General features: G+C 40.7%; 1 protein-coding gene across 3 annotated transcripts; it reads left to right on the plus strand.

Annotated features, from left to right (window-relative positions):
* Nucleotides 1-44: 44 nt before the first annotated feature.
* ZNF318 (zinc finger protein 318) lies at nucleotides 45-27,807 on the plus strand. 3 transcript variants are annotated; one of them, XM_014950674.1, is made up of 10 exons: nucleotides 45-201; nucleotides 6,057-6,202; nucleotides 11,440-12,073; nucleotides 13,189-14,613; nucleotides 16,905-17,004; nucleotides 17,767-18,053; nucleotides 20,962-21,165; nucleotides 21,646-21,745; nucleotides 22,760-22,878; nucleotides 23,346-27,807. In XM_014950674.1, exons 3-10 carry the CDS (start codon nucleotides 11,447-11,449, stop codon nucleotides 26,763-26,765), a joined length of 6,282 nt encoding a protein of 2,093 aa, XP_014806160.1. In that variant the 5' UTR covers nucleotides 45-201; nucleotides 6,057-6,202; nucleotides 11,440-11,446; the 3' UTR covers nucleotides 26,766-27,807. The 3 variants fall into 3 exon arrangements, 2 of the variants coding, with proteins under 2 accessions (XP_014806160.1, XP_014806159.1); XR_001412990.1 differs by lacking the exon at nucleotides 45-201 and having other exon boundaries at nucleotides 6,073-6,202; nucleotides 23,346-27,449; nucleotides 27,566-27,807; XM_014950673.1 differs by lacking the exons at nucleotides 45-201; nucleotides 6,057-6,202 and adding an exon at nucleotides 9,575-9,595.
* Nucleotides 27,808-27,944: the final 137 nt, after the last annotated feature.

Consider the following 27,944-nt stretch of genomic DNA (forward strand, 5'->3'; position numbering starts at 1 on the left):
GCTGCCGCCTCGCCGCCGCGCTCCGCTTCGCCCCGTCCCCCGCCGCGCCGCCACCGCTCCCCGTCGGGCCACCGCGGCGCTTCCCGCCGATCGCCGTCGCCGCACCGCAGCAGGAGGTTGCCATCGCCGCCGGGAGGACCGGTGCCCGGGGGGACCCGGGGACGCCGAGGGAACGAGCACGGAGACGGCAGCAGCAGCCGGGTAACTACTGCCGTGCGCTGAGGGGTGTCTTGGTGCGGGGTTTGCCCCCTCCCTCGGAGGCTGTCAGGCCGCGGGGGGTCCCCGGCGATGGCGGCCCTGCCGTCCCCCGCGACTTGGCGGGGGGTGTCTCTCCCGGCACCGGCCCCCGCTCCGCGGTACCCCGGCCCCCCGGCTATGCGCTGGGGTCCGTCGGTGGAAGGGCGGGAGCGGGGGGTCAGCGGGGTGAGAGCCCCGAACTTGGCGCGGCGGGGTCCTTGCACCGGCCGCGGGCTCTCCCTGTGTGGAGGGAGAAGGGCGATTTCTCCCCTGTTCCTTAGACAGCCAAACTGGGGGGGGAGAGGGGACGGGATTTAAAAAAATCATCGATTTCCATTTAAACTAATGTTTTTCCCTAATTTTCCGTTACATTTTTATTTCTCGCTTATCAGCTAGAGCCATTTTAGATAAGGCTCAAAGATGATGCTATCTTTTGCTAAGGCAAAGGATGTAACAAGTTGCTTTCCTCCATTTAACGCTGGTTTCTGTCATTGAATAAATATCATTTACTTTATGGGAAGATAATTTTTTTAGTAGGATGTTGAATGAGTACTTTGTCTTAGTTCTCCTGCTGTCATGTGCATACAAAGGAGTCTGTGTTACAGATTTATATCTTTGGGAGGTATTCTTTGATAGGCAGTGCTTTATAGTTGGGAGCTATGCACAAGGTGTTCCATTCTTCTCGCTCAGTCTTGACAAAAGCTGATTTGGGCACGTGAAACTCTGCTTTGGCATCTGAAGTGGTATCATCTTTGATGCAGACACCTTCGTACTAAACCAGCCGAACTTTTTTTTTTTTGAGCCACTATCATTCGCTCACTGGGGTTTTCTCCTGTTACTCCTTGGTGCAATGACCGTCTTTTCTGATAACTGTTATTTGTGATGTGTAATAGGTTCACTGTGCGTTTGTATTGCGCTGAAAGAAGAGATTCTCATACTGGGATAGTTTAGGGTATGGTTCCATGGTCAATCAATCCAGCATGTGTACAAATAAAAAGAGTGGTGTGCTCACTTTTTCCTCTTGCTCTGGAGTGTATTCTGCCTCTTCCCTTGTGCTCACACTTAAAATTGTGAAGTTACAGGGTGAGCTGATTTGAGGAAACGTTGTGGCTGAAAGTCAATCCAGGAAAAATACATTGTCTGCTATGATTCCTTGCATGGTGGGACCCCAAGAGAGAATGGGGATTGCCCTTTCTTGATGGCAGTACAGGTTCTTATTGGATTTCTTTGGAGCTGTAGCCATAGAAGAGATCACAAGTGATTGTAGTGGAGTTAAAATTCAGCTATTGGTGCTATTTGTTATTTAAAGGTGAGCTGTCCCGAAGGTATGGGAAGATAATGTTGTATTTGACAGTTAAGCCAAGCCAGGCTGAGAAGCTTGCCTCTGGCCATTTGTTTTTAGGCTGTATTTTACCCGTTATCGCAATCCTATGTTATCTGTGGGGTAGCCCTCCAAATTACATTGCTAGAGTAAGACCTAGGCTGAAAAGAAGAAATTTTTTTTAAGGAAATATTCTTCAACCTGATTCATGTCAGTTTGTGTTATGGCTCCATGGACAGTTGCATGGTCACAACTGAGGGGATGACAAACTGGGATAGAAGAGCAGAACTTTCTTAAACTGGCTTTACCATCACTCAGCCTACAGTTTTACTGTATCCATGACAGACTGTGAACCTGTGCCGTCTGCAACAGAACTTTTAATGATGAATGTGTTAGTGGTTCAGACTTGGAGAAATTTGACCTAGGAGTTTTTGATTGGAAGCCTTCCACTCCCCTTTAGGGGGAAAAAAAAAAAGCCACCAAACCCTCCCACTTTACACAAACATTTTTGACAAATGCTATTCTTCCAGTGTTATTTTGCACCCATCTGGCTCAAGTTACAGTAGCCATCTCAGCAAATTGCTGCAGATTCTTCATGTTTTTCTTGCCTATTCTAATTCCAGAGAAGAAGGATTGAAGAATTATTAGTCCTAGAAATTAGGCTTTAGCAAGTTAGCTAGTGCTGAACTGCTGAGCCAAATGATTTTGTTCATTTAGAAGAATATTACTGCATTTAAGGAAAAAATTTCTCTAGGAAGCAGCTCTCACAGTAAGAGGGATCTTGAGACAATTTAATACAGGTCTTTAACCTGTCCCATCTCTTGTACATGCTAAAGCCCAACATCAGTAATTCTTAGAGTGTATATTGTGCACATTTTTTCCATGGAATTTTTTGTCAACCAAAAGGTGTTTGAGCAACTCTACTTCTTCTTGTTATGTTATGTTATAAAGCATAAAGTACATATACAAGTTGATTTTATTTCTTAGAAGTACTGGTTACAAAATTAGCATTAATTAGAGAAAGATAAAAGTTGGAGTTATGCTGATGTTTTCCAAACAGTGGAACCAAGTGTGATCAGAACGAAGCAGCCAGTAGATACATTGAGTCAGAATGACTGAGTAAACTTTTAATGGAGTTTTCAGATTTATTTGACTTTATTTGGCTTTACACAAATGTGTTAGTAAGTGGCATTTTAGAGCTGTCACTGAAAGGATATAAATTCAGACAGAAGACTGAGGAAGAAGAATTTAAGCTGCAACAATGAAGGAGGACTTGAAAGTGGGAGTAGATGCATAAGGGTGAAAGATGTAGGATGTGCAATGAAGACACTGATGGGGTAAGGCTACGGAGTTGAAATGCAGAAAAGTTTTGAGTACAAGCTCTAAGGTATTGTCCCTACCCTTCATATGAATTGGAGTATCAAAGGAACAGCCTTAGAGATTTCTTATTCCCTTTTCTTGATTCTGGGAGTTGTTTTGTTTTTGTTTTTTTTTGAGATGGAGTGCCATGCATTCCCAGATTATCAGCATCGTTTCCCATTTTCTGCTGCATAGCTGGGATGCTAACTGCCAGTGGAGCTGTACGTTGGGCACTACAAGAATGGATAGTGTTAGTTTCTTAGTAGGTGGGGAAAACTTTGTGGGAATTGGAAGAGCATGGAGTAATAGCAAAGATTTGGGGCGAATATTGAAAAATGTAATGGAGGAGAGGAAGGTCAGAGCTGTACAGTAAGCAATTTTGGCGGACTTCATTTGTTCTTGTAAGGCTGACACATGCTGCTTTTATTTGTCCCTGCTGACCTGCGTGCTTGTTCTTTTTATAGTTTCTGTCAGCTTCTTTGCTTTCTCATAAGAAAATTGGCTGAAATTAGAGGAATAGACTATGTTGGGTCAACAGAGAAAGAAGACATGAAGAGCTGGTGTGCAGCCTGTGCAATAATATGACAATGGTAACTGGCTTAGGCATCAGAACACAAAGGGAGGAAAATGCAGCGCAGTGCATAGGTAGGAATGACTAGTAGTGGTGTTCAGTGCTCCAAATGAAAAAGCTGTTAAAACCGGAATTTCTCAAACTGAAAAAAAAAATAAATTTGAGAAGTTCAAATATGTACCACTGTAACTGCTGCTTCTGGGCGATCCATATGGCAGTCATAGGCAATCCTAACATCCCAAACTTTCTAAACATAAACTGTTTCTTTCATTTGCCCAGAAGTTTGTTTTGAAATGGAATCATCACTTCTCTGTCTCCAGTTCCTGGAGCTGGTTGTCATGTCTGTGCCCAACTTGCTAACAGTCTTAATGGTAAGAAGATGCCGTTCAAGATAATCGCTTCTTGAGGCAGCCCTCAAAATTCAGTGTTATACTGGGCACATGTGAGCCTTCAGACTGTGTTTGTATGAGAAACAGACCTTGTATATATATGTTGTATCTCAGTCAGGCTGTGCAGGATTGTGTTGTGCTGTACAGCACAGTTAGATTTAGAAAGTAATTAAAATGTGTTCTAATAAATGCTGGGATTCAGCTTAAGGGAGCAAAACAGAAATCACTAATATGTTACCTGAGGATGAAGTTATGCGCACAATGGATTCTAGTGCAGATTTATACTGCGTGTTGTCCCGGTTTGAAGTAAAACAGAACCAGTTTTTTGTTCTGTAATTTTACATTTTAGCTAGGCCTCTTCTAACTCCCTGAAATTAACAGCATATTGTGGAGAAAACTGCTCATTCTCAGAATGATAAGACCAGTGTTTGTGCTACATGCCAAGGAATGGTATGCAGAGAGGCCCTTGCTTATACACATTGCAATAACAACCAAGGTCAGCCAGTTTCGTTATTTGCCCTGTTAGAGGGTCAGAAATGGAAAAAGTGTAGAGGGGTCACGTCTGTGGAGAGGAGTGAACAGGACAGGCGACCCAAACCTGACCAACTGGGGTATCCCATCCCATCTACCCCATGCTCAATATAAAAGCTGAGGGATCAAAGGATCAACTCTCTTTCTTCAATGGCCGATGTCCGAAGAGGACTCTGTCTGCTCATCTGCCTTTGATCCCCATCTGTGTGTTCCAGACTCCAGAGCTGGAACCCAGTTCCCATCCATCACTGAGTCCAGCCTGGGGCTTCCCCAGTGCCTGCCAGTGACGTGACTGTCATCCTGGGAGCTTGATACGGTTTTGTATATATTGTATCTATTTCATTATTTTCTTCTTTTTGTTTTTAATATTAGTTCTTCATTAAAGTAGTTTAGTTCATTCTAAACTTGTAAATCTCTTTATCTCTTCCTCTCCTCTCTTTTTTGGGGGGGAGGGGAAAGAGCCATCTGTCAGTCTGGTTTTAGTAAATTTGGCCAAAATCACAACTAATTTTGTTCAGGCAAATTTGTGAGGGAATTATTTCGCTTTCTTGTTGGAGATTATGTACTGTTCTTCTTTTGGTCTCTTGGAGAATTGAGCTGATTCTGCTGTGTCTTCTCAGGGTGGATGCAGACAAAGTAGTGCACCTGCTGCTTGCTACTGCAGTTTTCAGCAGTGAAAGCAATATGCAATGCTTGACCGATTTGGCAGAACTGAAGCTGGTTCATTGCTTCCTGTTAAGCAGAATCTAAACCATGTTGGTTTAAAAAAGTAAATCAAGTATCTCTGTCTTCAGGCAGTCTCCTCTGTTTCTTACGGAACTCCCCTTACTTTGATCATTCCTGTATTCTATTGCCATATTCTAGAACGATGTAAGGCTTAACTAGTTAAGCATAACTTACCAGTAATGACATTTTCTGTATTGGTATGTGTCCAAAGGAAGGTCTCTGCAGATACAGTTAGCTCAGGCCTTCTCTGCTGTAGTTTTTTCAAATGCAACTTAGCTCTGGTTTAGCTCTACCAATAATAAATAATGACAATGACCTTCTATTATAGAAGGTGTTTCTATAGTCACTGATGTTTTTAGTATTCTGTTGTGCTTATCTGCTGAAAGCAGTATGAGGTGAGGAAAACTGTTGAAAATATCACTGCTAGGAAGATCTTTGTTTACACTGGTTTATACTCTGGTTCATGTTACTAAAGCTGGAAAGGGCCAGAAATCCAGACACTTTTATTAAGAAATTCCTGGCACTGTTTTTTATGCACTGCTTGTTTAGCTGCTTCTCCTCTACAAAGAAAGGAGGACAGCAGCAAATCTGAGACTTTTTGGACTTCTCTGTTTTTCTACCTTCCAAAATGGTGCTTTATGAAATGTATTTTTGAGTTGAAAATTTCCCTTCTAGATAATGTAAATACAGAGCATGTTACTGGCATCTGGGATGAAAAATGAATGCAGTCAATACCTTCCCCTTTGTTTAGTAACTAAAGACAATGGAAGTATTTAGAACAATTGTTCTTCTAGTTTGAGTTTTCAATTTATCCATCCACCCCAAGTCTCATATGTTAAGCAGAGCAGAGTCACTTGCCTTTCTGTAGGCTGAGATTAAAATTCCCTGATTGATGGGCTTGCACTCTTTCTTCAATTTACAGAGACGTTCACCGAGTCTCCGCTCTGAGTCTTCACTGGAACAGAGTTTGCGGATTACTGTTGGTAATGACCGGTATTGCATTGGCACACCAGAGCGAAGGAGGCTGCCTGATAGACTGGGCTCACCAATTGATAACCTGAGTGACAGGTATGGTCCTCCGCAGGTGGGGATTCAAGGGTGTAAAACAGTAAGAACGTGGGAATGGCCGTACTGGGTGAGACCAAACATCTAATTAGCCCAGTGAATGCCTAGAAAACAAGGGTAAGAGGACAGGCATGTAGTGATGCTTCCCTGGAATACTCTCCCAGCCTCCAGCAAGCTGTGGTGCAGGGCATTCCTGAACGAAAGTCACTGCCTGTGTTCATAGTAACTCTAAACTGATATTTCTCCTCTGATCTTTGTCAACTGGAATTATCTACTTTCCTGATTTTTGAGAATAGTCCAGAAGAAAGCTCTAGAGTAGCTCGAAGAAAAATTATTTTGACTTTAAAAACCCTGCAGAAGAGAAGTGAAGATAGTCTGACAGTCTCATATGTGATAAAGTAAGTATTAGAATCCCTTGATTGAGATTGGAGAGAAACATCGTTAATGGAGAGACGTCTTTTATGTTAAAAATACTGCTGTGAACAGTGAAGCATAAGTATTAGTAGATACTGTTTGGAAATCTTTGTCTTCAGTAGGAGAACAGGTATAATCTGGCAAAAGAAGTAAAATCAGAAGACTTTGTGCAAATAAAATGCTTTTTTGGGTCTTGAATTGCAAAGTTAAAAATGGCATAGTTTGTGCCCCACAGCATACAGTTGCAGTTTCAAGTCAAGGATAAACACCTAGCACATAAAAAAAAGCACTACAACTTCAATTTTTGATGCAAATATCCCCAACTGTTTAAAAAAAAAAAAAAAAGAGAGAAAAAAAAAAGAGAAGTGAGCAGAATAAGTAAATTTGCTGTTTTTCTCAAGTGTAAGGTTAAGTTTCAGCAGGTGCGGAAAACCAAATGAGACCAAAGGAGTTTTCAGTACTGTCACTTTTATGCCTTTACCTCAATTCTCCTGGGACCAGCGTTGGATTTTTAAATCCCCTGTGCAGTCTGCAGTCATCTGAATGAAATGAGTGCATGTGGCCAGGGAGAGTACAGTGGTTGGAATGAGCAGGAAATGGCATGTAGGAGAACTGGCAGTGCTCTGGCAAATTAAGAACACGTGGGGTAGGGGTTATGTCTGTCTCTTTGCTTCCTCTTCTCCAGTGAAGTTTTATATTTAACCTGTTTTGTGGTTGTGATGCATGGTTAGAAATAACATCAGTGTCCTGGTTTGAGCGACACAGGATTAATTTATTTTTCAGTAATTTTCCTTTTCAGTAAGGTCTCTTCTAATGCTTGGGAAAACTGCATTTTTAGAAGACTCTAGTGTCTGAATTTGTGAAAAACTTTACTTTATAGCCAGCCATGGTTATGTGGGTTTCAAGATCTCAATGTTTTCAACCTTGCCAGGTGTGGGGACGAAGAGTGAGACCCTGGCACTTGACCCGCACTGGCCAACAGAATTATTTCATACCATGAATATCACATTCAATAAAAATTAGTACGTTTGCTGAGGGAAGTTTTTCCTCTTCTATGATGGCTGCCGGACCCCTGAGCCTTTCCCTTCCTCCTGAAGCTATAGCTTTCACAGTGTCTTGACATTTGCTGTCCACTGCGCGGAATGCACAGCTTCCTACTGATAGAATTGGCTGAGTATAATCCTTGTATATTTTATATTGGTATCGGGATCAATACTAGTTCTTTAGTATTATTAACATTAATTATTTAGTCTTATTTTCTTAATTCTATTTATATTTCAACCCTCAGGTTTCCTTGTTTTTCCCAATTCCCTTTCCTGGGTGGGGAGAGGTCATCGGCTGATAGAGTAATTGTCTGAATGACAATAAATTGTTATGGGTTCATCAAACCATAACAGTCAGGTACAGTGAAGTTTATTTTAACATATGAGTGAAAATGACAAAGAAATTTCACTTTATCTCTGTTACAGGACCCACAGATGTAAACAAATGGTCAGAATAGAATCCTGAGAGGTATGAAAGTGACAGATGAATCAGAATAAGAATAAGATAAAGTGAGACCGTGTAGACCTCAATTTTTAAGTGGCTTCCCATATATTTTTAGTGTAGGTATGCAAGGGCTCCATGTGGTTACATTTACTTTTTTCTTTGTGCAATCTGTTTGTGCTGGATGCACTTTTCTGAGAGGTGCCCACTGTCCAGAAGCTTTAAGTGTGTGACAACCTAGTCATCCCTTAGCTTTTCCTAAACATTCTTGGTACTACTTCTGACTTCCAAATTTCTTCACTGTTTAGCCATTTTGCTTGTTTTTAAAAGACACTTTGTATTTGGTTAAGGACATTGTTTAGAATGTATTTTATTGTCATGTATTTTTTTCCCCGCTGAGAGGCTCCCATGGTACTGAGGCACTGACTTTATATCTGTCACTAGGCTTTAAAGTACTCCTTATTATGAATCATCATTGGTTTGAAGTAATGGGAGTAAATAATTCTGAATTTAGTTATTCTTAGCTATTTTTGGTAACTACTCAGAGATTTCAAGCAATCACTTTTACAAATTATTCTCTGTAATTTGCAGGGCCTTGGGATGGTAGAAAGGTTCACTAGCCTATAAAAGAAATAAAATACCAAAGGATGGAAATCAGGCATGCTTTTGGATTCTCATGCAGCAGTGGATCTTCAGGATGCCCCACAAGAATTTCTCAGGATGTATATCCATTTGCATGTCCATCCTAAAATGTGTGTAAGAACTTGCCCTGAGTTTCTAGAGCAGCTGGCCTTCTGCACGTGTCTAAGCATACTGAGTGTTGCTGGCCTGTGACTTCAAGGTCATCTAAGCAGCTTCAGTATTATACTTCCAACAGATTAGTATTTTTTAGTCTTCCAGAATCCCAGACTATTAAAGTGAAGAATATATCTTATCCCTCTCCCTGTCTTCCATCTCTCCCTCTGGCAGTATTTTTAAGACATTCGACTACTATCTGAGCTGGCATAAGTTACACAGAGCATCCCACCAATTCTTTCATCTGGGGTTAATCCAAAAGATTAGACCACATCACTGCAGAGAGCTGGTCTGTGTTAATCTGTGCTCTGAAATAGCATTTTTTTGGCATAATATCAAGAGTGACAGTTGGCTTGAGTATGAGCAGCTCGTTCGACGTCCTGTTCAAAGACTGCCTGTTAAGGTGGTGTCCTGTTGGTGGCTAACAGCAGAATACCATTATTTATTTATGTTTCTGTATATGTGAATAAGTATGTCAAAAAGTAAACTTACCATACACTAGTTGCAGTTCTCTGAGGCATCATGTCTATGTAATCAATGGTCTGTTCTCCTTCCCTGAAACTGCAAACTCCAGTAATTCACGGATTCTGTGTTGGTGAAGGAACTGGGATGGTCACAGTGGTACCACTTTATATCCTCTCTCAGGAATGCAATAGCCTGTAGCGGACATTGCTGACTAAAAGCACCCAAACCAGTTAAAAGGTACATGACTGTTGGACTGTATTTACAGAAAACATATTTCAAAGAATCACAGTTTCTGTAAGGCAAGTAATCCTGTTCCTCACACCTGTATTTAATCTTCAGGTTTTAAATCTGCATCTTAACTGTTCAGAGTGTATTTGGATCATCTTTCTAGTTGTAAGTGTCATAGCTTTATTGTTACTTTCTTTCCGAAGCACAATTAAATATTCCTTCTGCTTTGTCACTGCAATCAGTGCATTTTAATTGTAGGTGACACCTGGCAAGCATGCATGCAAATTATTTGCACAAAAATAATCTGAAGTTGTATGGTGAAATACATCTGTTACTCCACCAGGTGTGTTCATGCAGTTTGTATAGGTTTATCAGGCTCTCGGAAAAGGTGACACTGGAGTTGGGCATACCTTTATGTAGGCTGTGAACAGCAACATTTACACATGGAATTTAATTCTAGTTACTTTTTAGATATTTTGATGCTTTTGGAGGGGGTTGATGTGTGTAGTTTGTTGGAAATTGGAAAGGTACCATCTAATACTGTAGGTACTGCTGTATACTGTACATATATAGCCTTATAAGATGTGTTGTACTGATAAAGCATCTAATAACATGAAGTACTTTCCAATGATGCAGGTTAGAGATAAAGTGAAGTTTTTTGATGGTTTTGTTATTAAATACACATGTGTAAACTGAAAATATGCAAGAAAAAGACCTTGGCTGTTTATGTCTGTTATTCTTTAGTCTGGTGACTTTAAATACCAGGCCTATAATTTACCTGCAAATTATTTTGAAGATGTCATTTGGCATGACTTGATTTGTCTGTCAGATCTATGGAGGAAGCTTTCTTGGAAGGAGGAGGTGATTTTTGAGGATTCAGGCAATCATCCATAGTTTATCTCAAGTTGATGTCTTGATCAATGAGGCAAGGCATTTTACTATTCACAATTTCTGTCCTACTGATTCCACTTAAGGAGCACATTTGATTCCCATTCTTGGAGGATTTTGCTATATTTTTGAAATTCCTGTGAGTAAAAACATCAACTGGTTTGGTTTGTTTCTGCCTGATCTAAAGAACAGTCCCAGAAAAGCTTTTAGGGACGGGGGAAAAAGGCCTTAGTTAAAACGGTGCTCCTAATTGGAGATGTATGTGTAGGAATCTGTCCAAAAGAAGAAACTCCAGGAGATGCAGCTAGTTATTCTGGTGTTGTGCACCCACTATGTGTAATAATGCAGAGGCTGGCACAAAAGAATGATACTATTATGTTTACTACCCCTGGTTCATAGATACCTTATCAAAAATGGTGCTGCTTTTTGGGTATTGTAGTTCATGTGATTAGTGACAGTCCTGTCTACAGATCTATTCCAACAGAAAATGTTGCTAGAATTTGTGATCCTTATCCACAGTTGCAGATAAAAAGAGGATCTGGTTGCATTTGCCAGTGTGAGACTGAATTATACCTTGAATAATTCATATGAAATGTGACCTTGACATCTTGCTGGGAAAGATGGTGAAAGGGATTGTGGTCTGAAATATGATAGTAATAGTTTTTTTTTTAAAACTTGTAATCTTTCTCCTTCACAGGAATAAATCCATCCTATCAATTTTTCAAGGCTCTCTTTCTACAGTATGAGTTGAACTGCTCACGTTACTGTGTTTCCAGGTGACTTCCTAGGAAGGATGTATAGTACCATTAAAAATAAGTCTCCCTCTCTCCAGGGAGTACATAACATATTGTTTCTCTGTAGTGATGTAGAAGTTATTCTGAAACTAATTTGGACATTTCTTACTCTTGAGTAGCAGTAAAACTTACTTTACTCTGGCTCAAGTATTCCATGCTTCTCTTACACAGGGATGATATGGCTGATGGTCCAATATTCACTAGAGGCCTTTCATGTCCTCGAGGCCTTGAGAGATACCCATCACATGAAGATCAATCTTCAAGTCCCTTCATCATGAGACATGATGAAGACTACCGCAACCGAGATGTTTTCCTCCACCGTTCAGATTATAGTCCGCATTATGGTCGTCGAGAAGAGCTGCCTCGTGGATCTGACAGAGATGGTGACAAACTCAGGAAATCTTCATATCCATCAAGGCCAGATGAGAGGGGGCGAGAAATAAAGCGTCCACGGTACGAAAAGGATGAGAAGATGCATGGTGTGAGTGGAGAGCATCAGAGTTTCTCATCAGGAACACGAAACTATCGCAGACGAAGCCGCAGCCGCAGTAGAAGCCCGAGCCCATCATACCTCAATGAAGAATTTCGAGAGCTTGACCGTGCAAGGAGGAAAAGAGAAGAAGAAGAGCGTAGTAGAAACTTGAATCATGATGTTTCGGGCAGTGGTTATGTGATCCCTGGCTTGACTACCACACTACAGACTTCTGAGCCTCGGTATACATATAGGCCTGAGGAAATCCCATCCATGCCCAAAAAATCTATTTTGAAGAAACGAGTGGAGGTGGAAGTAGAGTCGCCTATTCAGGTTTGATCTCTGTCTGTCTATATGTTTCTACTTTCCGAAACAGTCACTTCATGTTACAGAATGTTAGTTTGTTTTCCAAAATAGAAAAGCCAAATCTTTACGTTTTCCTGTCTTTGAGAGAATGGGTATCTCTTTGCAGGTGTGTGCAAGTTAGGATTGCATTAGAAATTTTAAATGGTAAAGACATTTAATCAGGAATTGTATATATATAAAATATGAGGCAGAATAAAATGTCCTTGTTGAAATTCAGGCCAGGATGCTGAGATCTAGGCCAGCTTTTATAGAAAAGGAGAGTCTTTTTGTTTCACAAGCAGCCAGGACATTGATGGCATTGATAGAAGCTTTGTCTGTCACAACACCTCTTTCTTATTTCTTTATAGACTTAGAGAACTACCGAATGCATCCTCAGTAGCACTAGCTGAAAACACCTTTGAGTTTATTTTTTTTCCTTTGGACTGTAGGCTGGGATCAACCGTACTTAATTTGCACCCAAGCTATTCCAATTGACTCTTAAAATTAGAACAATGAAAAAATAAGCAATGATAAATTAACTTTTACTTTCTCATGTTTTAGTGCATCACTTTTGATCTGTCTGTTGTACTGATCAGTGTTGGTTTGACGGTGACATGTTTATCTCAGGAGATGCTCCAATACTGAGGATCCCATTCTATACCTATTATTGGAAATCCTATTTAACATGGCATTAATTATGCATATCTGAAGAAGTGACTGGGAATAACTCCAGTGCAGTTGTTTTTACCTGTGTTACAGTGTTGAAATCCTATTTGTCTCTGATTAAACTCAAAGCATAGCCAAATTTATGTTATGGGGTTTCAACTTAAAAGTTTCATTTCTTATGCTTGCAAAAAATGGATGGAATATAATTGTGATTTTGTGTATTCTTAGTGTTAAGCGTTCATTGCTGGACATGGTGTTCCAGAACCTTTAGGCAATTTGTTTTGTAGTCTTCTGTGTTCTCTTTCAACCGTATATTGTCTTTTCTAACTCTTCTTCAGCTGTGAACTGCAGGAGAAATGAACATGTTCCTTTGTTCTGTGAGGTGCATAGTCCCCTCAAAAGGTGCTGTAGTAAATAGTAACTTCTCTTTCTTTCAGCCTGAGGGCTTTTCAAGCAGTCTGGCTCCCAGCAAGGATCTTCCTCTTCTTTCTAGTCATTCGTCTTTGCCCCAGAGCAACGACACTGCTCCCTTTGCCTCTGAAGTGGAGAACTTTCTCAAACGGTTTAACAAAGACTCTGTTGTGGAGTCTGCAAACAAGGAGTTGCATGACGATTTATATGAGTGGAGCCCACTTTCTGGGGCTCCCAAAGACAATTTCATGTTTGAAGAAAAATTTGGAAGCTTCCTAAGTCACAAGGAAAAGGTAGAACCCAAGTCAGAGCCTGCTGATCGCCATACTGACTTCCTGCTTCCTCACGAGAGGGCCAGTCAGGATGGCAGTGGTTTTTCCCGAATTCTGGGCATGATGGCTGATTCTGTCAGTGCTCAGGAGAAGAGGAGGCGTAGTTTTCCTGACATTGAGGATGAAGAGAAGTTTCTTTATGGTGATGAGGATGAAGACACCAAAAGTGAATCTCTCCCTGTTCAGAAGCCCCCAGTGAGTTGTGGCAATGAGATAATAAGCCAGAAAGTGAGTCCACCTCCTTCTCCTGCTCCAGCTGTCAAGCTGGATCCTTTAGAAGAGCCTAATGCTGAGTATGCAAAGATCCATGACTTACTCAAAACCATTGGACTTGACATTGGTGTTGCTGAAATTGGAAAACTGGCTGTTCGTACCCAGGAACGCCTTCATGGCAAAAAGTTGGCATCTCGTTCTCCTGATCGTCGCTCTTCAGATGCTCGCAGACTGGACCCCTGGGACTTGCGTCGCAGCCGGAGCGACACTCGTTCTCCTGAGTCAGGCCAGCAGCGCTCAGCATCACCTCCAGTCTCTTTCCAGCAGTCCAAAGACGCATCCGCCCTTCAGAAATCAGAATATATGAAGAACAAGCCAGTGGGACAGGATATACCTCCATGTGCACCAGAACAGCCTCTTCCTTCTGTCTCTCTCATTCCCTCCGTTCCACCAGCTCCTGCTAGTTTGCCACATACACCTACTTCTGTTTCCCAATACCAGATTCCCAACTATTCCCAGTTCACTGCCACTCAAATGCCCCAAAACTATCCACCTCCCACAATGGCTCCTCCAGGATATGATGCATATGGACACTACATGGCATATGCAGCTCCTGGCTGGACCATGTACCCCCCTGCCCAGCAGCCTAACCCTACATTGCCAGAAGCTCATGGTCTTCTTTCTATGGCCATGTCAGCAAACCCAGCGCGTCCCAACCTCCGGGTGATTGAGACAGTTTCTATGGGAAAGGAAGTCCCTGATTTAAAAAGAGATGGTTCTGTGCTCGTTCACGTCCCTACAACTCCTGCTCATTCCAAAGTGCCCCTTCGTCTGTCTTCACACCCTCTCAAAAACACCACAGAAAAGATGTCGGATGAAAAAAACCGTGCAGCTCAAAAACAGAAGGTATGTTATCCATTCTAATACATCAAAATGTTGGACTGCTTGATTGCTGGTGTAGAAGCTTTTCCTCTTCAGGTGTGCCTTTTTTTTTTTTTTTCCCTTGAGTTGCTCCAGTTTAAAAACAGTCTAAATTTGCTTTTGTTAAAGATTTCTGGGCATTTGTGTTATTCTATAACAATTCTAAAAAATGTGTTTAAAATCCCCCAAAGTTGTATGCCCTTAGGTTATGGTTGAACAGATGAAATCAAGCACAAAGTTGAAGTTCTTGGGCTACCCAAAATCTTATAGAGCCACAGCATGCCTTCATTCTGCTGAGCTTTAGATATTGAAATACCTGAAGATATCTAGATATATAAATACCTATAGGGGTGGTATAAAGAAGATGGAGTTGGGCTTTTTCCAGTGGTGTCCAGTGGCAGGACAAGAGGCAGTGGGCACAAACTAAAATACAGAAGGCTCCATCTGGATGTGGTTATACCTATATTAGACATGGTACAATAATTCCATGGTTATACCTATATTAGACATTCTTAAATACATACTAAAGGATATCATCATTCACAGTGGTGTACAGTTTTCCTTCTACATTTGTATTAATTATCTCTTAATAAGAATTAAGGGAAACTGTTCTTTACTTGGTCCATTTGACACCAGTTTAGGTTATGGGTGTTAATATGTTCCTCTTCTATTTACTTTGATTTGCATGATAATTAGAAAGTAGTGGGGAAGAACATATTTTAAAATAGGAAACTGTAGTTAGTTAACTGTGTAAGGACTGGAAGATTCCTGAAAGCTGTTCGGGTGTTCAAACTAGTGTCCACTCAATCTTGGCTTTTAAAATAAGGGCATAGAACCACAGAGTTATTTGGGTTGGAAGGCACCTTTGAAGGTCATCTGGTTCCAGTCTCCTGCCATGGGCAGGGACATTTTTCTCTAGATCAGGTTACTCAAAGCCCTATCCAACCTGGCCTTGAACACTGCCAAGGATGAGGTATCCACAGTTTCTCTGCGCAACCAGTGAGACTGTAGCTCACCACCCTCATTGTAAAAAGTTTCTTCCTTATGTCCAATTTAAATCTATCCTCATTTATTTTCCCTTTTGTCCTGTCACTACAGGCCTGGGTACAAAAAGCCTTTCTGCACCTTGCTTATAAGCCTTCTTTATATATTGAAAGGCCACAATAAGGTCTACCTGGAGCCTTCTCTTCTCCAGGCTGATCAACCCCAACTCTTTCAGCCTTTCTTCAAGAGGAGAGGTGCTCCAGCCCTCTAATCAATTGTATGGCCCCAGCAGGTCCATGTCTTTCTTGTACTGGGGGCCCCAGAGCTGGATGCAGTACTACAGGTGGGGTCTCATGAGAATGGAGTAGAGTGCAGAATCACCTCCCTTGACCTGCAGGCCATGGTTTTTGTGCAGCCCAGGATACAGTTTGCTTTCTGAGCTGCAAATGCACGTTGGTGACTCATATCTAATTCTCCATCTATGTATGCATATCTACCTTAGAGACACTATAGCTGCGCTAATGATACATTGTCTTGGTAGATCTGCTAGTAGAAGAGCAGCACATGGGAAACACTGGAAGCTCTTTGCCTTCTTAGTTATATCATGCTCCTCAGAACAGATCAGGCCATGGAAAGATGGACCACTGAATTCAAGAGAGGCTCAAAAGAAGTTACTTTAAATTTTTGGTCTGAGATAACTTCTCTGCTTTTTGTTTGAAGTGGCTTAAAGGGGAGTACTTACACAAAGTGCTACATCAGCAGATAAGTAACTTCACTGCTTGCAGGGATAATAATTTCTTCAGCTGACACGGTTGAAATGTTGTTGTTAATGAAACTTTATGCTTCTGGAAGAGCTCTGTTGGCTGAAGGTGTGTGGTTTTCTCCTGCCATGACATACCTCTGGTAGCTCACTTGTGCATCTTGGCAGACTTCTTCGGCTTGGGATTAGTCCACCATTTTTTTTGCTGGAATGGCTTGGAGTATAGAAACTTGCATGCTCCAGTCGATGCCCCTATGCTGAGAGAAAACCCAGAATGAGAGAATAGCGTTTTGGTGATTAAGAAACAAAAACCAAAAAGCCTTGTGGCATTTAAGACGTGGCCTAACTGTGTTGGTAGAACTCCTTCCAGGGCCTACTCCAGGATCCTGCCAACATTTACATTCCTCCTATGTTGAGAATGGTGAGCAATGTTCTGTGACTGGCAAACTGAGGTCTTGCTGTCATTCTTGCAAGACTGATTAGTTTGTGTTGGGAAGGAGAAGAAAATCCAGTCCCTTTCCAATCTGTTTAGGTGATAGAAGAGAGAGAAAAGCTGAAAAATGAACGAGAAGCACGGCAGAAGAAGCTTTACTATCTTAAGACTGAATTGGACAGGCTTCGTAAACAGCAAGGTATAGTGCATTCCACTCCTGCTTTCTTTTCCCCACTGGGATGTGTCATAAGTCTCAGTACTTGCTAGAAGAAGTGAAGACCGAAATAATAATAATAGTCTGTAGTTTTAAACTAGTATTTTCATACTCCAGGCAATGCAGAACTCTTGAGAAAGCAGTGACCTAATTACTATATTAAAATTAATTATGTCAAAATTTGGCTGTTACACTGTTGCAAACAGTTGTTCCTGCAAATTCTTCAGTAGCTTGATAAGTTAAATGAATTACATTTTATGCATATTATTGCTTCTTTAGAAGAAGCGAGAAGGAGTAACTGAAGACATGTCAGTGTGCCTTTCAGTTTTTCATTACTCTTATTTGGAGAAGGAAAAGTCTTGTCTAGACAGAGCTAACTTTTTTATTTTTAAAACTTTTGTTTGGTCCAAGTAAATACTACTTTCTCTCATGTTAGGAAAATGATACTTTCAGATACTTTCTTGTTTGATCGCACAGGGAAAGACTGATTATTAAATTGATTCTCTCTCTCAAGGATTATGGTGCCTTTATTAGGGGTGTATATTAAGACAGTCTTTCTAGAGGTGGATTGTGCAGATTTAGTGATGTTGTACCTGACACTCAGTTCCATCTTTGCAACATCCTAGTTGCAAGATATAGTGGCAATATTTTATATTAGTATTTTAATTGTTACTGGAATAATTGTATAGATCTTAAGACAATTTTCCTGTTGCATTTCCAACTCTTCTACTTCCCTGATTGGCTCAGGAGAGATGTTGAGGAAAAAACGTCGTGAGAAGGATGGACACAAAGACCCCTTGTTGGTTGAGGTGAACAGACTACAAGAGAATATTATGAAGGAGATTTCAGAGCTGCATAAAGAATCTGATGCCGCTGACAAGAAGCAGTCTGAGCTTGACAAAGTAGCGCAAATCCTTGGGATTAACATATTTGAAAAACCTCGGAAACCATCTGTGGAAAACAAAGATTCCTTGGAAAAGAACAGCAAGTCAGAAAATGCAAAAGGTCTGGAGAAAACATCTTCCTCCAACAAGGTAAAGTCTTCTGGCTTATATGCTAGTGATTTTCCCACTAAGAGAAGTCGACAGTGGGGCGACAGTTGTTCCCAAACATTTACTAGAGGATCATTTGATGTCATTTGTTACCACATCTCACATGCTGGTTTCGATGGTGCATGCAGGTGAGAGTCAATGTGTCAGTGTTTATAGTTTCCCTCAGGGTTTGTGCAGTTCAGTACCAGTTGCTGGTTTTAATATTGGTTTTGCTGAGGTGGTGGTTGGATTGAACAGTATTATGAGTGTTTGTAGCTGTTCGGGTCTCGATGTCATACCAGGAGGACAGCCTTTTTTTCCCTAAGTTTCTGGCATGACCTGGCAAGGAAGAGTGTTTGTAGCAGCAAAGCTCTCTGCAAGTTTGGAGCATGTTGGTCTTCTCACTGGGTGATGATACTAACAAATCAGAAGATTTCCATGCTTGTCAGCTTAATGTGATTATTATGTACATGCTGTGTTCTCTCTTAAGAAATGTCAGTATGCGTCAGTACGGTCTCTCTGACATGGTCTATACTACTGAGTGCTGGATATACCAAAATAGTCTTATCGCATCCCAGAAGGTAGTTTTCACTTTGGAAGTAGCATATAATAGTATGATAGTAACGTCTGAAAGGTTATGCATGTATTCAGGAGATTAACTGTCCTGCTTTTCAGATGTTTATTCGAATATGTAACTGCAATAGCTGATGGGAGGTGGTAGATACTTTTTGTGTAGCCTTACTGTATATTTTTTGCAGATAGGAAAATGTTAGTAGGGTAAGAGATGTTTCCTATGAGGTCACTCAAATCTGTGTATCCTGTAAACTTTTCCTTACGCTTCATCCTGGTCTGGTTCAGAGAACTTGTCAGATGTCTTTTTTTTTAAAGGGCTTGGGTTTGTGTTTTGTTTTTGTTGTTTCTCAAAATATTGCTGAAGTTTAATATCCATTTACTTTTACAAATCATTTGTCTCAGTCACCACATTGTAAAACTAAAGTAGGCAACAATGTCTGTTAAATCCTACATTGCATTAAGTTACGTTGCTTTCTTTTCTTGAGATATGGCATGTGTGAATATATTTTTCATTATTTTAACTTTCTTTGTTTTATCCAAACCCATAATGACTTGGTCCTCTCTTCATAGTTCCTTATTTTAACATGGAAAAATCTGAGTTCTAGTCGGGAGTATTTAATATTTTCAGATATCTGTTGGCACATAGTCTCTAAGATTCACCTTGTAATTCTGATTTTTAGGTTTTTTTAATTAAAAGAAAGACAGTGGAGGCCTTTTGACACTGAGATTGGTTGACCCTGACAACCCAAAGGCAAAACCATATGCCTTTCTGCTTCTTTGCAAGCTGCCTTGTAGTCCTTTGCTAGTGAGCCCGTGTCTGTGTTGTAGTTACATTGTCGGTGCAGAGGTGAAGCTAGCCTTGTTGTACTAAACAGACAAATCATCCCTTTCGGGCTCTAAATAGCAGCAAATTACAAAGGTATCTTTGAGCTGGGGTTAAGCACAAACTGGGGTTAAAGGCTGGATGTCACCTATCTATGTGAGAAGCATTGTCTTTTTAAAGTTCTGATCAAGATAGGATTTTTATAGGATATATTGGGTGGGTGTATGTCTGTAAATAACATAAACAATGACACTTCTCAGACATCATGAACATCCTTCCATGCACTTCCTGTGGATCATAAGTTGATCTTCTCATTGTTTAAGAGAATGTCAGCTTTACTATGTTCTTGCAGACAGAATATGTGCAAATATTGCCTGGGTCACTTCCTACTCTGCTACCAAGAATGAGATTGTATTGGGATATGGATATCTGTGGGGTAGTGGCCTGGGTGTCTCTTCATTGTTTGATTTACAGTGCATGTTTTGTGGGGTGTCCTTAATAGGAGAGAATATATCCCTGTTTATCAAAAGGAATTTCAAGCAAGGCAGATGGTATTTAACAATTTTGAATCTGCTTAAGTAAATTTGTTAATACCGATAGTGAATAACTTGGAAATCATGCAGCCAACCTGGGTCTGCTAAGTTAACATGCTGTTCTTTCTAGATTGCCATGCAGATTAGAAATGATAACATAATGGGCTTTCAGCCGTTGAAAATGTAACTCAAAAGTCAAAATACATCTAGTACTATCATAATCTAAATTAGCTGGGCTCATTCATGGGATTTCAAGGTTTATTTCGTTTTCTACTCTTGTGGTGTTAGTGTAGTATTAATTTTGGCTGAAATGTCCTGAAGTGTCCTCTGTATTACTGTATGGCGTCTTTCTGTACAAATCAATGTAAGTGCAGATGTCACATGCTTAAATCACAAGATCCTTCACCTTACATACTTAGGTAATTAACAAAACACCATCTTTCTATTATTGCTAAGCAACGAGTCTTCTGAAGAATTCAGGAACTCTCAAATAATCTGATAAAGCGGATTGAGTTAAACACTTCTAGTCAACTAATTCTTAGTTCCTTTTTCATTCTGCTTTTATCTAAACTACTTTTACAGTATCTTCTGAATGCTTCTAGGGAAGCCATTTTAGGTCTTCTGGGCACTGTCTGGCTAGTATGGTAAATTGAAACTATTCAGATCTTTATGTGAAATGCATAAAGTGGGACGGGTGCATGCTATAGGGAATTTGTTCATTTGGTTCCTTGATTACCTGCAACCATCCAGCCATTACATCTGGGAGCCTTATTGGAAGCTCTTCACTGTGGCCACGCACCGTCCTAGTCGTCAATACCAGCTCTCTGAAACAGTGGAATTAGCCTGGGCACTGAAAAGCAGGTGATATATTTTTTTTTTTTGGTGTGTGTGTGTGGCTTCTGCTGGAGGCAGGTTCTGAGTTCTAGAGCATTTTGTGTGTCCTGCCTTGTCTTAAAGAAGTGTTTCCTTTTGTTCAATTTAGGAATCAAAAACTACTAATGAAAAATCCAGAGGTAGAAGCCCGAAGCCAGCAGAATCCTCTTCACAGTCCTCCAAACATCCTTTCCAGTTGGCCAATATTTATGAATATTATGATGCAGGGAACCACTGGTGCAAAGACTGCAATACCATCTGCGGGACCATGTTTGACTTTTTCACACACATGCATAATAAGAAACATAGACAGGTATGTTGCAGGCTTCCTTCACTAAGTGCATTTCATATTGCTATAAATATTAGTACTAAAACATACATCACAGAACTGCATTTTACAAGAGAACCTGAAATAATAATGAACCCAAGAAGTTTTTTACCAAACTCTTTTTCACTGATGTTGGACTTGAGCAGTTTGTACAGCTACCAGTGTTTTCTGACTAGTCTAAATGGGGCCTGTGTTCAGTTCTCTCAGGAACGAGCATTTGGTATTTGTGTTTCATATGTTTACCTGTCCTTTGCTATCATTTACATTTTACCCTTCTCACAGGTTATTTTCTCATTATAAATTGCAAAATGGGAGGGGAAAGAGAAGAAAACATAGTTCCTGTAAATACTTGCACGTTGATTTTAATGTTCAGTGTTGTGAAAGGATGTTAAAAAGGAAAGACAAGTGCACTTACCTTGCTAGTGTAATATATGAGCCTGTATACCTCTGTCACTATGCAAATAGACCCTGGATCCTTACAACAGACCTTGGGCTTCGAAGACCCAGAGTGAGACCAAACAAGACTCCATAAAACGCATCGATAAGATAACAGTTCCTGCCAAAGGTACGTTCATTTTTTTTAATTTGGGTATCATCTCCTTTTGCCATCCGGCAGGTTCCAGTTGTTCAGAGAAAAGTATTTCAAAACTTTACCTTGTTATAGCAGCTTACATAGATACTATATTATTAGGTGAAAGGTAAATTATTTCATTTCCTGGTTGTTCTTGTGGAAAAGGTCATGAAGCAAGAGTGCAGGAAAACATAGCATGGTTCCTTCTCTTCTTTTTTAGAGTTTAGGTTTTTGTTTTGAGTACCAGGTGACTTTGGTGTAGTTCTGAAGTGATTTTAGGTAATATATTAGAATTTAGAACATGACCACAAGAGCTTGCTGTGTTTGGGCAGATCTTGTGCAGAACTCTCACAGAGTCTTGCAACAGATTCTTCCATTCAATAGGTTTTTAGTGGCGGTGTCCCTGAAAAATCACTGATGAGTACTTGGTAGAGTATGAGTACACAGAATGTGAGAAAGCCTCATGGAAGGGGCTGTAAGTCATTTGAAAATTAATAGAAGATTTAAAATCCAAATGTCTAAATAGGCCTGCCAGTGATCAGTCTCAGTTTATTGGTCTGTTACATACTTCTTGTAACGCCTGCCAAAGGAGGATCTGCAGTGTGTTAGATGACTGCAGCTGGTTCTGTAGGCACAAGGACTTCAGTGAAAAGACTCGTGTTCTTTTTATAAACCAGGAGTTTAGTATTGAAGACTATACCACAAAGATGGAAAATAGATTAAGACTATATGAAATGTTAACCTGCTTGAATAGGGGATAGCCTTAATACAACAGAGAGCACTAAAATAATTTTTTGAATCATAGTAATCAAGCTTCTTCACTTTACACGTTTGCTCTTGGTAGTGGTGTTTCCCATTCTGGAAGCATAACGAGAGCAGCATTAACTGTTCCAAGAGGAATGTTGCTGGAGGTTTTGCTGTTGTTGTTTGGTATGTTTATCGGGCTTTGTTAAGAGCTTGGCATTTATTAAGTTTTATTTCACTGATCTTTTTCTTCGGCCTTTCCAGGCTCTGAGTTTCTGATTCCCATCACTGGATATTATTGCCAGCTCTGTCATGAATTTTTTGGAGATCAAATCTCAGCAGAGCAGCATGTGAAAAGTCATCCACACAATGAGAAATACAAGGTTGGTAACTGGTGTACCAGGAACAAGTCATTCCGTGTGTTAGCTTCTACTTGTTCTGTTTTCTTTTCATGAGGAATGACATTTGACTCCTAGGAGTATATGTATTTGGTTATCTTCATTCTACTGAACCAAATAAGCAGAACTTCCCACTACATAGAGACTAATCTTTCATCTGCATGATGAAAATGCAGCTTTCGTCTGCATTTCATCTGCATCTGGTGTTTAAGTCCCAGTGTTGATTCTCAAACTGTTCTGTAAAGTGACAGAACTGCTCCAAGCCACCATTCAGTTCACATTACAGAATGTGGAGTTTGTAGCATCTCAGTTTCCTGTTAGGAAGAAGTTCTCTGCTCTTTTATTGTTGAGATGGCTCTTACTGAACAAGTCAAAACTGTTACAGAGTTGAATTTATTTATTTACTGTTCATGGAAAAACATTGGCTAAAATTGTGCCATTTATTTCCACAGAAATACATAGATGAAAACCCACTCTATGAAGAGAGGAGAAATCTAGACCGTCAAGCTGGATTGGCTGTAGTTCTGGAAACAGAGCGCAGGCGGCAGAGTGAGCTGAAACGGAAGCTGGTGGAGAAACAGAAGGAAGAGAAGGATGAGAAGAAACCAAAAATAATAAAAAAAGAGGAAGCAAAGAGCATCCCAGAGCTTGGAGAAGGGGCTAGTGAAGCTCAAGGCAAAATAGATTCTGCTGGACGAAAAATGGGTATCAAGCTTAAGCTGAAGAAGGAAGAGAAGGAGGAGAAAAAAGAAGAAAAGAAGGAGGAATCTAAAAAGGAATCATCAGGCCAGACTTCCTTTGGGAAATTCAGCTGGAAAAAGACTGAGAGAGAGGATAAAACCCCAGGAGGAGCTATTTCAAAGGAGGAGAGTACAGAGGGAAACAAAGAGGAGAACAAGTGTCAGTCTGGGAAACTCCATGTCAAGCCCATTGAAATCAAGCTCTCTGGGAAAACTGTTATCCCACACACTAGCCCCTGGACACCAGTTGTTTCTACATCAACACCAGCAAAAATTCTACCCAATTTACCAGTCCCCACCATGATTTTTAGGAAGTCTACTACTGCAACAGTTAGCAAACCAGCACCTTTGAACACGTTTTTATCCATAAAATCCTCTGGAGCTACCACCAAACCACTGCCTGTGGTAAAAGAAACCAATGCGGATCTTCTACTGCCTCCAGATATCATCTCAAAAGCTTTTGGAGGAGAAGAAGTGATTTTAAAAGGGACAGAGGAGGATCTGAAAGCAGCAGAGAAAAGTGAGTCTTCCCAGACTTCTGATATGCCACCTCCACCCCCTCCTCCACCAGCAATCCAGCAGGCAGCTGTCATCCCTGCAGATGAAGTAGCTCCAGGTGTGTCTGAAAGTGAACAGACAATGCTGGCAATGCCCGTGAGGCCCCCTCCACCACCACGACCTTCAACTGCTTTCAGTGAACAAGCAAAAAAGGTAGAGAAACGAAACTCTTGCTTGGCCACAGCCAATGCGAAAGATCTGTATGATATTTTCTATAGTAGTGGTGGAAAGGGTTCAGCTGACAGCAAACTTGCAAGTTCTCTGCTTTCAAATGGAGAAAACTCTAGCCTAACAAAACCTGCAGACTTATCTCCAAACCCTAGAACAAATAGTAGCTCATCCTCCTTCAAAGAGGATTCTCAGAATGCGGCTACTGATGTTAGCCAAGGCCACTCAGCTGAGAGAATCTTAGAACTGGAGAAAAATGATATTCAGGAGACTTCAATACTTCATACTGACATTGAAAATGGTATTCAGAAAGATGTAGGTCAAAAATTTCAGACTCGTCTTTCAACAGGTGTTCGGAGTAAATTGAAAGAAGATTCCTCACATTGTAATAATCAAGTAAAGGGGAGTTGGGTTCCTGGTGAGAATCAGGCTGACGTGAACAAGAAACCACTTCAGCGTCAGCCATCGACAGCGTCAGTCACAGAATTGCCAGAAACAAAACCTGCTTCTGGTATCCAGCTGCCTGCAGAAGTTGGACTTGTGGATATAAGAGGTAGAGAGCAGGTCGGCAGTCAGGATTTCTGTGATCTACAGAAAACAGAGATCCAAGAGAAAGTTGGACAGGAAGATGGAAATGAAACTGCAGTTACTAACACAAATGTTCATGGTACTTTGGAGGAAGATGCAGAAATGAAAGACTGGGAAGTGAAAACAGTAAACCCTGAGCTTAGCTTACACCCAAAAGCTTTGTTACCTGAAACACAGAATGAAATTAAAAATTTGGGAAATTCCCATTTGGTAGAGAGTAAGTTAAGTGATAACTGTAGAACTCACTCAGAAACTGATAGTCCAGACTTGGTCTGTGATTCTCAAAGCACTTCAAAAGGAAAAGCTTTGGTAGCAGTAATGACAGAGCAGAATTCTATTGATGCCTCCTTAAAAGCTGTAAAACAGAAAAGTGTAGCTTTGGAAGTATCTCAGCCAGGAGTCCTTAGCAAAGCTCCACGAATTTCAGAAACCCAAAATAAGATTCCAGAATTTACAAGAAATCCCGGTGAATTGGGCACTTCCAGGAGTAGTAATGGAGAAGAACAGGTCATCACAACCTGTTCTTGTTCTGAAAGTGGTTGGGATCTATCAAATACTCCAAAAGCAGAAATAAAAACTGGTTCTAATGAAGTTAATGCTTCAGAATTGATAGCGGTACAGCCAGACACATGTCTTGCCAACACAGAAACTAGAAGTAACACATTAGAAGCTCAAGAAAAAGTTCGACCTGAACCTACAGGCCGTGCAGTATTAGATAACCAAACCCAAAGGCAGGAGGTTGCATGGCTAGTCAATGCCTGCTCCGCAAACATTGTTGAACTGAGATCCAGTGTAGAATTAGTAGTTGAAGTTGAAAAAAAAACATTAGGACACACCCGATCTGATGCCACATTACATAATGTTTTTGTCAAGAGAGATGCAAAAGAAGTAGGGACTGGAGGCTTTTCTAGAGCTCACTCTGATGTGTTTCAAGAGTCAGTAGTTGCTTTATCAGCAAATTTCCCTAGGGAGCATTTTTCAGAAGAAGCTGCCCACCCCCCAGAAACAAAGCATGAGGTTGTAAGAACCTCAGCAGCCAAGGACTTTCATCTGAATACCACTCACTCGGGATTGAACACTGAGCAAACTGAAAGTCTCTCTGCAAATGTTCGTGTGGATAACAAGAAAGTTTCTTTGACATCAGAAGATGTTAAACACAATGAGACTCCCTCCAAGAAAGCAGCGCTTGAGTTCAAAAGCACTGATTTCAGTTTGGGAGATACTAAGGTAAAACATGAATGCTTCAGCATCCTTACAGCGGGACTTTTAAATGAGAATACGGAAGAAGTCTCAAAACTAGAAACTATTGCATCCATTAGGTGTGAGTCCAGTAAACTTAGGAAGCTGGGTGTTGAAAAAACAGTGGATGAAACAGAGACTATTGATTTTGCTACATTGACTTCTGGTAGTCAGGAAGATAAATTTTGCACACGGATTTCTCAAAGAGCTAAGCCACAGCCTGGATTGCAGTCCTCAAATAATGACACTACGGAAGTGGTCATGCCAGTCCTAGAAATGCAGGACATTTCTCCCGTGTCTGAGATCCTTCTGCAAGTGGAGGAGAACAAAGGTGGCGCTGCTGAAATGCCGTCGCTGAGTTGCGACGGAGGCAGCAGAGAAAGTCAGGCTTCTGGGTGCGTGGAAACTTTCCTTCCTGGGCTCAAAAAAACGCGTGGAAAGGAGGATGGCTCAGGAGACAAGGGAGTATGCACCATCCAGGGCAAGAAGACTGAGCAAACAGAAACTGCTGACAGTAGTTTGGAAGCTACAACAAATTCAGGAATCGCTGAAAGCTTAGCAGAAAGCCCAGTGGGTTGAAGTGAACCCAGCCAGTCCCAATATTTGAGGAGCCAGAGCTGGGATTATGTATATGTTTTTTGTTTGTTTTTTTTTTTTGTTCCGCTTGAGGGTTTTGGGTGTACTTTGCATCCTGTGGTAGGACTTAACTAAAGTGAAACTTACATCATTGGAAACCAGACACATACTTTATTCTGTACATAATTAATTGTGTAAAATGTTTTTTCATGTGAATTTTTTTGCCAATTTCTTTTCTACACTCTGCTATTAAAACAGAATCTCTCGTTTATAATGCGTGTGTCTTTGTTGTTTATTTTGGGGGCTTTTATTCTTTGACCATTTTTGGATGATTTCCAGCTCACCCTGTTTGTGTCAGTAGCACCATGAGTAGCCCAGCCGCTGGGACAAGCTCAGGAAGAGCAGTTTAGAACTTGCGAAAATGGAGACTTGCAGAAGAGCTAAAACTGAAAATTTCTTTAAACTGTAATGCATGGTTTTGTTTACTTTGTTTGAAATGCAAGAATGTGATTAGAGTTGATTTTTTTTGTTTGTTTGTTTATCTGTCTCTGTGATTTGTAATTACTGTTGTATTACATCTGCACTTAAGCTGTTTCATTGTATTGTATAAGCACATGTATGGATGCCACATCACTAAGCAAGGGGAGAAAATCTGTCCGACCGGATTTTGGAGAAGAAGACTAACCGGTAAGGCTCTGTGGCCTGACACCTGGACCAGACATATTGAGGTCACTTACATGATTTGAAATGGGCTTTCTTTCATTGTATTGTGATCCAGTAACTATTTGTGTTAAATCATTTAGCAGCTGACCAGCTCTGAAGAAGCAGAAGATCAGAACCCTGGTGTCAGGAATTGGACTCGCTTCATGTGATACAGACACATGCATGCCTACCCTGAGTGGTCCTTGAGCTATCAAAAGCTCTAGTGTGATGGTTCTCATTTGTATAGCTTGTTAAAGACTAAAGTATTAAATGTGTTTGCTTGGATAAATATAACATTTTTATTTGTAAATTGTTTAAAAAATAAACTTATGGTGGTCAACAAGGCTTTCTTCTTGATTTTTTTTTTTTAACTCAAGGAAAGTGTTTCATTTCAGTTTATTTCAATTAATTCAGCTCCTGTGGTAGCTGATAAAATTGAGAAACTGTAGAGGATGAAGATGTTCAGCAGTTAGCCTGCTC

This window comes from Calidris pugnax, unplaced genomic scaffold (assembly GCF_001431845.1).
Source record: "Calidris pugnax isolate Ruff unplaced genomic scaffold, ASM143184v1 scaffold24, whole genome shotgun sequence".
In the NCBI taxonomy this organism is placed as follows: domain Eukaryota; kingdom Metazoa; phylum Chordata; class Aves; order Charadriiformes; family Scolopacidae; genus Calidris; species Calidris pugnax.

What these genes read in the sequence shown, in the direction of transcription:
- ZNF318 (XM_014950674.1), top strand. Translation starts at nt 11,447, where the DNA reads ATGGCTGATGGTCCAATATTCACTAGAGGCCTTTCATGTCCTCGAGGC. An exon ending in GTGCAGCTCAAAAACAGAAG is followed by an intron (nt 14,614 to 16,904) that starts GTATGTTATCCA and finishes CAATCTGTTTAG; the next exon opens with GTGATAGAAGAGAGAGAAAA. An exon ending in CACACAATGAGAAATACAAG is followed by an intron (nt 22,879 to 23,345) that starts GTTGGTAACTGG and finishes TTATTTCCACAG; the next exon opens with AAATACATAGATGAAAACCC.